Below are 13,274 nucleotides of genomic sequence, written 5' to 3' on the forward strand. Positions count from 1 at the left end.
GTTATGGTGACAATACGATAGCACGATGATGACAGTATCACAGTACGGTGGTGACAGTACGACAGTTTTATGGTGACAGTACGACAGTACGATGGTGACAGTACGACTGTACGATGGTGACAATACGACAGTACGATGGTGACACTAAGACAGTACGATGGGGACAATACGACAGTACGATGTTGAGAGTATCACAGTACGATGGTGACAGTACTTGGTGACCAGGACTATGGTGACAGTACGAGGTGGTAACAGTACTTATTTCGGATTATAGACCTGTTTTACATTGGTGTTATCAGATTTGTTTTGGTGCTAGAAGGCCTGGACCATACCTTGCAGTTACCACCACCTTCCATGAACAGGCTCAATCAAATTGAGCCTGCCAACATTTTCATTTTTTCCCGTTTTGGGTTTTTCTTTTAAGGATTCCGCTTTTTTCCTTTTTAAATTTTACTTTTTAGGCATTTAAATAAGGGTTAAATTAAAAATCAAGAAATTTAATCTTTTTCTCTCCAAAACAACTTAAAAGTTACTGTTTTTGTCTAAAAACAGTAGGGCCCTTTACTTAGGACTTGCCCAAACTCTGAAAAATGCCCTCAATCTAAAAATTTAAAAGTGGGGAAAAATAGAAACATAACTATTCTGTTTTAAAGAAAATAAGAAAACCCAACCTTTCAAGAATTTTTAAATAAAAAGGGGTACCCAGTTTTTTCAAAAAAAATAACAAAAACACGATTTTTTGTTGGAAATTGGCAATATCAAAAATTGAAACCCGAAATCTGGGTTTATAAACTTCAAAGTCGCTGGGGTTATGTTTAAAACCCTGCAAAATTTACCTCGCTTTTTATATTGTTACATTGTTTATTTTTTCAAACGCATTTGACGAAAATTTACATTTTATTTCATAGTTGCAAAACCTACCCCTTACTTTTTATTTTAGAGCTATCCATAAAATTTTATTTTAAAATGATAAGAACTATCAGACACATTTTCTTTTAGAATGGTTCAAGGGGAGCGGTGCCCTAATGGTTAAGGTGTCTGCCTCTCAACCCAGAAATCATTGGTTCGAGACCTACTCTGGTCTCGATCATGTTTTTCATATGACACTAAACTGACTCGTAAGTGATTACGAAAGTTGCAAAAACTTGTTTCGCAATCGAGCTAAAAAAATGTTTAAACCAATTAGTATAAGACAAATGATTTTGAACACTAAGAATAAAATCGATTTTTTTATTTAAAAAACAATTGTGTGTCAACACACCAATAACACAAGTGAAGTGATTGGTAGATACAGTCAATGAAACGTTGATCATATGCACGGCGCATTAATTCTTGACGTTGGGAGTTTGTAGCGTATTGTGATTTTGTAAAGACATTGGTGCGGCAGTCCCCAAAGCATAAAACAGCATCAGTAACAGATGCTTATTGTGTACAACATAGAAATATTTACTCGAAAGGTTTTATATTCAGTGTGCTTTTTTAAAGAAATTGATCCATGAATATAAGCAATTTATACCTTTATCAAATTCTATAGGCTTTAAAGACACCGTTATGGAAAACACGTTGTCATGTCATTAATATTGAGAAAAGGGAAGTAAACAGTGTATTCAAAGTCAGAAAGCAAGAAATGCGTCCTTTTAATATATTGTTTTGAACTCGTAAGATATGTGAAACATATGTTATGCATAACTTACGTGCCAGCACGCCAATATTAAATGTTATTGCCAACCCGTTTTTACTTCATCTTATGTCATCGTTTCTTCTTGCATTGACCATATAACAATAACTATGCATATGTATAACACTATAGTTTGATGTCATTTACAGATGAATGTTTAAATCAGAATAAAAACAACATTCTGTAACCAAAGTTGCAAGTAAATTTATTTTCATGAAATAGCATTGCGATTATAGAAATTTACGGGAGGAAGAACCCAAATTTTTGCGCAATTCATTAAGAAGAATAACATGTAATATGTTTGTATTAAGATATTACATGTATTGTTTTAAACCACGCACAACATCCCCGGTAAAATTCTAGATCAGAAAGCTTAGTAGTGTGACACCAGTGAAGGCCGAAAAATGTAAAGATTTTGTTTTGTGAATTTCAAATGTAAAGTATATTTCAAAAATTTAAAGGGATATAAGTTTCATTTATGTAAATACCGTTTTGAAAATAATACCTTTTCGACTTAATTGTTTCTGTTAGTTATTGCAATTTTGCATTGGAACTAAACTGTTTTATAGGCAAATTAATTGGTCTTCGTTTGGGTTTTTTTATTATTATCACATTTAACCTTTTTTGTTAGTTTGATTCTCAGTAATGCGTTGCAAATTTTGATTCTGTATCCTCAATCCCATTTGGAACACCTCATCACTTTTGCTATATTATATTTTTCAAACCCTTTTCGATATCAAACTTCGGATCAATCGTATAAGAAGTTGGCAATTTCGTAAGAAACGGCGGTGATTTACTTCGGATAAAAGTATTACAAATCGGAATGCCACGACGTATTTATAATAATTTCTTATCCGAAGATTGACTGGAATGGTCGAAAAGATGAAATTGCTTTACTCACATAAGTTATTTGAACAGGCGAAATTGTACTGAATTCTTTGATGAAAAATAAATAATTTGTAATAATGCTGAGAGGCATGTAAGCAATACATCATGTAATTATATACATGTATCTTAAACATTGAAATCAAGTAGCAGTTTTTTTTAGACGTGTCCCTGTTTCCGCCATAACCCTGTATTGCGTAAAGGGGTTTCGTAAAAAAGAGAGGTTAAAATTTAAAAGGGAAAAATTATGATCGTTGCCATTTACTAAAAATTTGTGTGTTTTTTTAAACTCAAAAACAATTTACTTAATATCCTTATTTAAAACTAAAATTTTTTCAAAATGGGAAAGTTTATTTTTAGTGAAAAAGTGCAACCTGCTCAAGATTACAGCCCGGCTCTCTTTTACTTGGTTGTTTTGTTTTTGGTTTTTATTTGAAAATTGAAACATTTTAAACTTTCAAAATTTTAAGGGAGGGAAAACGATTAAAACAAAACTAGGATGTAACTAAGGGGTTTAAATAAAAAGCGGGCACTACACTTAAATTTAAAAGTTGTTTTAACAGCAACACAAAAAAAAGATTTTACTTTAGATGCAAAAAAATTTTTGTTTTTTATAACTTTTTTGGTAAGTACGTTTCCATATAAAATGCGTACAAATAAAATAACGCATAAAGTGAGGCGTCTGGACTACATGTAAACTTATCATTCAAGATTACCGAAAGAACTTTGACTATATTTAAGGATGAACTGTTTACATTTAGTTTTGTTAATATCAAGTTATTTAGTGTTTTCTGTTAACGCTGAATCAAGTGACACCTTGCGTTACCAAGAAAAAACAAAATGTAAGAAGTTCAATGCCGTATATGAAGTCGACCAACGTAAGTTTGTTTTTACCAACTTTGTCCGAAATACTTATAAAACTAATGAATGAAGAATATAATATACTTGATTCTGATCCTACCGGACAAGGCCATTGGACGTTATTTTTTCCTTTTTCATATTTGATAGATTCTATTTGGCTATAAAGTGTCTCTGTAACTTGGACAGTCGTTGTATAAATTATGCTTGTATAATATTCACAACATCAAGGGTTATTTTCTTCTTTTTATCTTTAATTTTCGATACTAAGTCATCTAAGCCTTATTTTATACTATTTTGTTATATTTTCGTATATAGAGCGTATTGTGACGCCATTAAAAAGGTTGGAACGGCGCTAATTGTCGCATTGGCCTCTTAATTTCACACAATTACCGCTAATTGTCACAACCGCCGCTAAATGTTTCAAAATCTACCTGATAACGATTAATGCTGCACGATTGCCCCTTGATATTCAACGTTGCAGTAGCTTGTAGCTGAACGGTCTAAATACAATATAAACAATAAGATTGAATTTTATTTAAATCTTTCTAAAATAAAATTTTCAGTGTGTAAGATCCATCTCAAGCCGATGGAACCCACGGCATCTTGGTTGATAGATAAAATAATAATTGCAACATTTAACGGCAAATTATTCTGTGACATTTAGCTGCAGTTGCAACATTTAGCGGCAAAAGTGCGATATTTAGCGGCAATTAAGTGCGACATTTAGCGGTGTTGCGACATAATTATAACACATGTGTGTGTTTTAAGGTATATATAATCAATTTGCTGGCGAAGTGAATTTTTAATTTGACTATATATGTATTTATACCCTTTTTGCTATTAACATAAGTTACATGGAATATTATAAAGGAATTTTTTCTTAGCGATATAGTCCTGTCTAGCTATAATCAAAGTGCTGTAAGGCCTGGGTGCGGCCGACAGGAAAAGGGAATTGCATAAATGTTGTCAAAAAAGGACCAAACATCAGTCCTGTTGCACCAAGAAATTTCTAAATTACGAAAAGCAGTAAACTTCAATGCCAGAGTTTTATGGGGTTTGGGTAGAGGCCTGTAATTATGATCCAAAGACAAGTATTAGATTTCATGTGAATAATATCTTCTTTCTTTCAAAACCTGATATATAAGTTTTAAATGAATACCGCCAGTTCATACTTGGAATCCTTTTAGGCTTGGTATGTGACATCAATTTTAAGAACCACCGAACTAAATACAAATGTATATATGTTTTCAGGACCATAAATGGAGTTTATTCTCTGAACCACATGAATCTAACATAGATTTTAACGACTGCCAATATCCTAGTATGGGCGTTGTTTAAGTTACATGAAACGAACCGGCACAAAAGGGACAGACTGAAACTATAAGCCGGTTAAAACTTACATATTAGAATTATATACAAAGTTAACATTTTTTGCCGTACATATTTAGATAGAGTTTTGCCTCCGTACTCCCGGTTGATGTAAACCTGACTTTTTAATCATGACGTAGACCAGAATAACGCCAGAAAACGAAATAGCTTGCAACTGAAGCCCGCTCTAATACAAGCAACTTCCAAGGTTATGCAAAGTGTTTGATATAAAACGGCTTATAAACTGACAAAAGGTCCAATATTCTGTGGAAAGCTTATATTTTTGCCCGTAGACTGGTGCATATCCCAAAGAAATTGGTACAGAAATAAAATATTTACGGCTATTTTCTTTTCCGAATCGAGCAACATTTGTCTTGGAAATGATGCCGAAAATGACGTCAATGTAACGTGGTATGGCCACACTGGTTAATATACTAGTATTAGTACCTGGGTGCGCAGATTTGTGTGCAACCTTTGTTTTAATTATAATAGCTACTAGTGACGATGTTTTAGATTTCGTTATAATTGTATGTAAATGGTCATTCTTACATTGATTCTGACTTTCAGACACATTTTCAATTTTAATATTACCTAAATGGATGCCAAATAAATACATTTGTTATATTACCCATTACACAAAGATTACACCCGATTTTGCTTACACCAAAAAGTCACATGGAAGAACTACTTTCAATGCATGTTATTTCCGCGATGATTATGAATCATCGGCTAGGTGTTCCGAATGGTTTATCATGGCTTAATTTAAATTTTGTGGATCATCTTTAATCAAGTATAACAAGCCTGTATAGCTCAATCGGTTAGAGCTCGAGACATGTTATCTCTATATTTTGGGTTCGTTTCCCGGGTTAGCCAACTAAAATTACTCAGTCTTTCGGTAGGAACTTCTGGAATTGGGGGTTCTTTTTGTATCTGTATCTTTCACTATTCTCTAAAAATCTAAAATGACTTATACTCTTCAATATGGACAACCGGTTAATGGGCTCATTCTCAGCTTGTAGTTTAATGATATTTACAAAGGTTGTAGTCGTAATAACGATATGCAGGCTATTAAAAGTATATAAAATTTTACTTTGTTTCGCAACTTGTTTGTCACCTGAACTTAACTTTTATTTTATTATCCTCAGTGTTCAATCACCCAACGAGAAAGTGCATTCAGTGCCGATGTTGTAAAACTGGAAAAGTAAAGTGTTTTAAGAAACCATGTGCTGATGCCCAACCACCAAAATGTGGAATATTATTCCAGGAAGCAGTTGACATTGACGGATGTTGTACAAGATGTAATTCCACATGTGTCGACATTAAGAATAATAGTCCAGTCTTAAACTGCCCTGGTGATATAGTATTTTACGACAATGAAGACACTTCACCAGCCGGTTGTACTGGGGTATGTGGAGGTATCTTCCGTGGGTCCATTGTGCCAAATGGTATGTAGTTTGAAATTATTCAACAAGATAAACTGAATATACGGTTACCGGATACTATCAGATAAACTTTCGCGTTTATCAGATGTTTATACCTCTGGAAGAATTAACCCTTACCGCGCTAAATAATGTTCATGTTTGGGCGAAAACATTTATTATTTTACGGTAAAATTAAAGAAGTGCTGTCATAATAGCGAACTAATATATTGTAAACGTTTCTAGTCCACGTCCATTAAAATGCTATAAGACAAATCCGAGCATTATCTGCTATAAAAAACTTTGATTATTGAAATGATATTCTAACATTACTCGTGATTTTATACACAAAGAAGAAAACTGCAATAAACACCCCCTGTTCTTGTTTACATGTACTCCGACAACAGCAGTATAAAAACAGTAATTCAGTTTAAAATTAAGTAACTTGTAAAAAAAGACCATAAGGAAACAGAATTTATAAAAATCGATGTGTTACTATTTAACATAATGCTGATCTAGACAACCATTTTTTATTTAAATTTATTGGAGAAGTCCTGACCGGGAAACACATAAAGACACAAATCATTGACAAGTCCAGAATGCTTACCACAGGGACCGTGGTTTTGTTTTAAGTTTTCGTGCTCAGTGTTACATATTTAAGTTATTTTTATGTATAATGATTTTTGAGACTTCAAAAATTTTGGACTTTTTCTCATCAGGTCCTGTCACTGATCCAAAGGTTGTACATCCGTGCGAATCATGCGTGTGCGCAAATGGAAAGGTAACATGCAGTACCCAAGCTAGTTGTCCGGCAAAAAAACTTGAATGTGTTAACCCACAGATAGACGACAACACATGTCAGTGGGGTTGCCCTGAAGGTAAGATAAAGTTTTCGTGCTTTGTCTCAGAACTGAGTATGTATATATATATATATATATATATATATATATATATATATATATATATATATATATATATATATATATATATATATATATATATATATATATATATATATATATATATATATATATATATATATATATATATATATATATAAATATATATATTTCAGTGTAAATATTACTGCATTTCTTAAAGATCTTCACCCTTGGTTTTTGAGAAATTGAAACTGAATTTCAGATTTCTCATATCACTAAAGGAAGATGAAATTCCAAATATTAGAAATACTATTGTCCTGTAACCAACTTTTAAATTGAAACTTGATACTGTTGATAGAATTGAATATAGAGAGATGATGTAACTGTGCCGATATCGGAGATTAATTTCATTTTATATTACAGTGAAACCTAATATCGTTCAATCATCGAGACCTTGAGAATATTTACTTTGTATCCGGGGTTTCTTTTGACCAATATAAGGAAATTGCAATTATTTTCAATAAACCGAAAAAGAGAAGTTTCCTTTTATCAATGATGACGCATATCGAATATATGCCTAGGCTGCTTAACACGAAGTCTGTTCTTGAACTTGTTAAAACGCTTCGTTGACCCGTATTTTTGGGGGGTTTCACGTTTTAATTTCAAGCGACCATTTTCAAATAAATAATACACGGAAGACAAAAACCACCAACAGTAACAACCAAAGGAACCGTTTAAAATACGAAAATAAACTATTTCAATAAAGCATCCTTCACTATCGGTAGTCTGTGTCGCTCGGAAGCTGTCTCATATTTTCAGAGATTTTGATTGGATGGCCTCGTTTCGGTAATTAAATTATACATTTAATTTTTTCGGTACATTGGTTAAAGTTAGGCAAAAGGCCCGGTACACTTTGTGTTATTTTTTTGTTGTGTAGTTGAAAATACGTTAAAGAGGAAAGAAATAATTGTAATTGTAATAACATTAACAGAGAACATGAAAATCTTTTGACATTCCACATAGATTTACCACAATATACAACACGCAATAAACACACATTTTATTTGAAATATTAACTTTGTTTATTATTTTCTTAGAATGGAGTAATAGTGTAAATAAGGATAGAATTGACTTAAAACTGCCTAACAAGTAGAAACATGTACCTAACAGGTAGTAAAATTCTTAATAAACAACAAAAACGTCTATTAACATGTTGCGACAAACTTTTGTTGCGCATAATACAAAACAAAGCGATGCATTCGACAACTATGGCAGATTGAGGATCACTGTTTTTCGGCGTAGCTGTATTAAAATGGATTTTGACCTAGATTTGTAACAAATGAAATTGTTAGTTACAAAATCTTCAGCTAAAAGAGGGTGTTTTTCATTGGTGGAAAGACTGGCTGTTATGAAATTTAAGGACAAATTCGTAATCTTTAGTTTACTTGTCTCTAAGAATAAAGTTGTATTAAAAATATTTATACAATCGTAAACTAAATATCACAACGTTATGACCAAAACAAAGATATATCAAATTGCAAAAATATACAGTACATATGATTTCATGTACAATTTATTTTGTTGATAATATTAACAACAAACCGAGCCTTTACTTAAACATTCGATTACTACTCACTCGTACTTTATTTGCCGTAGCTTTTCTGTTTTCTATGAAAATGAACGATATTTTTGATCAACAAAAAGATTCTCCAGAGCTGATATGAATTGCGAAAATTAATATATTTAAAATGCAACATTATCATAAAGAATTGCAAAACTTTAAGTATTATTTTTTGTGCGTAATAATAACAAATTAATTTATTCGTAGTTATTCGGCGTTTGTTTACACCGGTAGGTAAATTTACCGAAATACACCCAAATTGACTACCTCAATCTGAAACTGTCTCACTTGATAATCAGTGTCATTGGTGGGTTATACAAAATTGAGTTTAGTACTTATTATAAGATAAATAGATATATTTCTGTATATATGGAACAACATTTATATTTTACATTCCACATTTAAAGTACATTGTAAAATATAACCTGTGTAGGTGTACGACACGTAGCCATGCCAGTAGGCTTAACTTGTACCTCCACCTCATATCCCTATATATACAAAATACTAGTCAAGCTGTGCATTTTTTAATAGAAATCCTTTTTTTATAAAATACATAATTATAACTTTTACTAGTAAGGTTATGTTTAACTTTTGATTTAAGTCTTCAATTATTCATTTCATTGCCAGATAGATAAGAAGGCATTATAAATAGTATAGTTCAGAGTTGATATGTTCCATTGATTGTTTATTACAGTTTGTATTCTTTCATAAATAAAAGATATAAACAACAAAAGATTTTGGTGTTATTATCATGACCTAATAATTGCAGCATTTTATGCACAGAAGTGCTTTAACAAAATGAAGGTCAGATACATATAAGTTAATAATATTATTTAACAATAAAATTCAAGTTGTCAGCTGACTGTGGCCTTTGCAGTCTCTAAATTTGGTAGTGTGGTTGGTTATTATCTGGTATTGACTTTGAAACCAGTAGTCAAAAGTCATGGTGACAAAAAAGCTTCTGGCATGACATGACTAATTTGTTGACATTATAGGAGCATACATGTTTCAGCTAAGTTTAGACAACTGTCATAGATTATTCTAGTAACCACCAAATATATTTCAATTTAGACATTTATATTGTTATAAAGTATAAATATCATTAATTTTGAAAATTTTCTAAAGCTATGAGACATTTTGCACTGAATTTACGCCGATTATCTTTTTTTAAAGATATTTCTTGTTTTTGTTGTTGTTCTTTTTTTTTTTTTTTTTTTTATGGGGCTGCAAATTTACTTTAGTATAAGAGTGGAAGCGCGACGCCTTTATAGAATGAAGGGCAATTGCAAATTCTCGAGCCTTTTCGTCGGCCATAATAGCCGAACATTCCGATTGGTATGAGTGTTTGATTATCAAAATGATTATATCGCGATATGTAAAATGAATAGCGAACTGGATGATTTCGCAATGTAAGCATATTCTTGAAAATGAAATTATCTTATCCGTCTAAATGTTGCGGTCAACCTTATTCGAGGAAAAGTCATAAGGAGTGAACGCAATTAAAAATGTTATGCACATGTATAGATAACCGTCTGCGATGTACAAAAAATGTTCATGCTTCTCTTCAAGGTATATACGGCATAGAATATTAAGTGTTTAAGCCAGTCAGAATTCGGGAGATTTTATTGTGCATTAGATGGTCTTTAAAGAATCTTACACCGGCTGCCGTTATAGCTCACTACCTGTTTTTCGTCGAGTTTCCCGAGAGTTATATATTCTTGTCGGTGACGATAGCCGGTGTCGGATTCCTGCAAATAACTGTATAACTGTATTTATTTCATGCTTTCCAGTGTTTTATTACAATATATCAGATAATTATATTCTGATAAACCACTAGTGAAATTTATAAAATATAATTTTCACTGTAGCCGGACTTTATCTGAATGCGGATGAAAAGAAAATCATAACCAAATGGAATAACAGGCAGAGATAAATGCCGTCATACGTAAATTTGCTTATTTAGGAAAAGAAAGTCAATGTCATCATACACCATGTGATAAATTTAACAAAATTTTTTTAGAGAAATTTAACAGAACTATATTTCAAAACTTATGATGTGACGTCATGATATAATGACGTCACAAAGGAGAATGCGTGACGTGACGCGGCAAAATCAGTAAAAAGGTACTTAAAATCACTAAAAAAGCATAAAATAAAAAGAAAATTTATTTGTTTTACATATAAGATTGAAATATATTTCATTCGTGAACACCAGCTTTTATATTTTAACTCGTGGCTACGCCACTCGTGAAAATATTGCATCTGGTGTTCACTCAGTGAAATTATATTTTAATCTTAAATGCAAAACAAACAAATATCCTCTATATCATATCCCAGAACTGATATTTTCATCTTTCTTACAAGTTCATTCATACCCACTTCAGAACGCAATTCATTCATAAAAATATATATTGTTTTTATTTTATCTGATTAGGTCCAACATGCTGGAAGGGCGATGAAGTTTTGTATGCCAACATGACTTACGAGATTTCGGGTAAATTTTGCACATGTGTTCTAGATCCTTGGTGGCCATTTGCAGCCTGTGGAAACCAGGGACACGAGGGCGTGTTTGAGAAAATGTTGCAGGAAGAAATGTGTGTGAAAACGGCAATTAATCCGATTAATTATAACCCTGCTTAGAGAATGTGGAGATTATAAATTCCCTTAAGGATATGTATGTAATTTCATTAAATCTTACGAGACTGTATAAAACGTGTATTATAGATAAATACACACCATAGGAAAAGCTCAATATTCCTTGTCCTTCGATAAATTATATACAACAAATGTTACAAACTAGTTCTCAACGGTAAATTAGAATATATCTGCAGATGAAAAAAAAACTTCTCTAAAGGAACATAGAGAATCTATTTTAGAATAAACGTATTGCATAATTTATGTGATATTTCGTTGTTACTGATCCCACAAATGTTTTTCTTAACCCTTGCTGAGTTTATTAAATAGCCTTTATTACATGCTTTTAGGTGGTTTATAGAAATATATCAGTGATATAAAACTGGTTATTTCACTGTTTGAAACAGTGGAATTACCACTTTGATAATTTCACTGTTTTGAATTTAAGCCCCTTACGTTGTTTCAGTGAAATACCAGCGTGCACAGTACTGGGTACCAACTTAATGACGTGACGTCGTTAATGATGTCACGTTGTATTTTTTTTTTTTTGGCGCGCTTTACATTCAGTATTAGGTTTAATGTCTTTTAAAACGTTTATTTGCATATAATAAAAATAAAATTTGTTTAGTTTAGTGTTTGATCGAAATATATTTCACCTTACAAGTGTGAACACCAAAAATTCATATTTCACTCGTGGCTGCGCCACTTGTGAAATATACCTTTTGGTGCTCACTCGGTGAAATATATTCCGATCTTACACTGAACTAAACAAATATCCTCTATTTAGCTTCCATTTTTGGAACTGTCTATTATCAATTTAGATTTTCATTCAATAGTAAAAAGCCTGGTTAGACTACACTAATTTACAGAGGAAAATTGCTTTCGGTTCAAGAAGGGCAATAGTTAATTGAATTTCAAAGAATTGTTATTTTGAACTTTATTCAGATATTTGATTCTAATTTTAATTGATTTTAAATTGATCAGATTTTTTACTGTTATTTGTATGGTTATTGACTATTCATTCCAAAATGAGTTTGATCATAATGTTGAGCTCTCATACTGTCACGACCATGTTTCCTCATATCAGTGATAAAGTCTAGGAAACGGTAAATAATGCTTAAAGTAAAAACAACAACATCATCAACATCGACAGCAAAGACAACATAAGAATAATATCACGCGCACATATGTTGTTGAGGCGTTGAAAATCAATTCATTCAATGAATTCATCACATGTTGAAAACAGATGTTCAAACAATCAAGAATAACAATGTTTTATCAAATGTTAGTTTAAACGAAGATTTTGCAAAAATATAAAGTTTAAACATAAATCTTTCAGATTATGCTGTTAACACAGAAATGAAATAAAATACAAACTAAATCTTACATTATATTTAGAATGAAACTGTCGTCAAATATTTCATTGAAGATACTAATACATGCATTTAATCGTCGGCTTTAGTGGATTTTTTTTCTGTATCAGAAGAACACAAAGATAATTCTTCTAAATGAGGAAACAATTCACCTGCTACATATGTACTGAGAGGCTGTAATGGTTATTTAAGGTCTATTATTTAAAGCCACTGGTCTCCAGATGGTAAAATAAAAAGATTGAAATAAAATTACGAGTAAACCTTTAAGCTTTAATGTGTTAATCCATTTTTACCGACAAAAGCGTCAATATATCGTGTTTTCCTTTGCATGATCTACTCGGTTACTAACGCTATAGTCAATATAAAACATGGTCACGTGTCACAACAGATGTTTGGGGGCCTCCGTGGCCGAGTGGTTAAGGTCGCTGACTTGAGATCACTGGTCCCTCACTGCTGTAGGTTCGATCCTCACTCGGGTCGAAATCTTTCATGTGAGGAAGCCATCCAGCTGGCTTACGGAAGGTCGAGGGTTCTACCCAGGTGCCCGCTCGTGCC

At 32.2% G+C, this 13,274-nt stretch overlaps 1 protein-coding gene across 1 annotated transcript; it reads left to right on the forward strand.

Moving 5' to 3' along the window:
• The first annotated feature begins 3,229 nt into the window (after positions 1-3,229).
• LOC132734649 (kielin/chordin-like protein) lies at positions 3,230-11,610 on the forward strand. Its single transcript, XM_060721436.1, has 4 exons — positions 3,230-3,441; positions 5,938-6,237; positions 6,930-7,088; positions 11,147-11,610. The coding sequence occupies exons 1-4, from the start codon at positions 3,306-3,308 to the stop codon at positions 11,350-11,352; spliced, it is 801 nt and encodes a 266-aa protein (XP_060577419.1). The 5' UTR covers positions 3,230-3,305; the 3' UTR covers positions 11,353-11,610.
• The last annotated feature ends 1,664 nt before the right edge of the window (positions 11,611-13,274 follow it).

Source organism: Ruditapes philippinarum, unplaced genomic scaffold (genome assembly GCF_026571515.1).
Source record: "Ruditapes philippinarum isolate M1 unplaced genomic scaffold, ASM2657151v2 ctg1844_1_1_1_1, whole genome shotgun sequence".
NCBI classification, from domain to species: domain Eukaryota; kingdom Metazoa; phylum Mollusca; class Bivalvia; order Venerida; family Veneridae; genus Ruditapes; species Ruditapes philippinarum.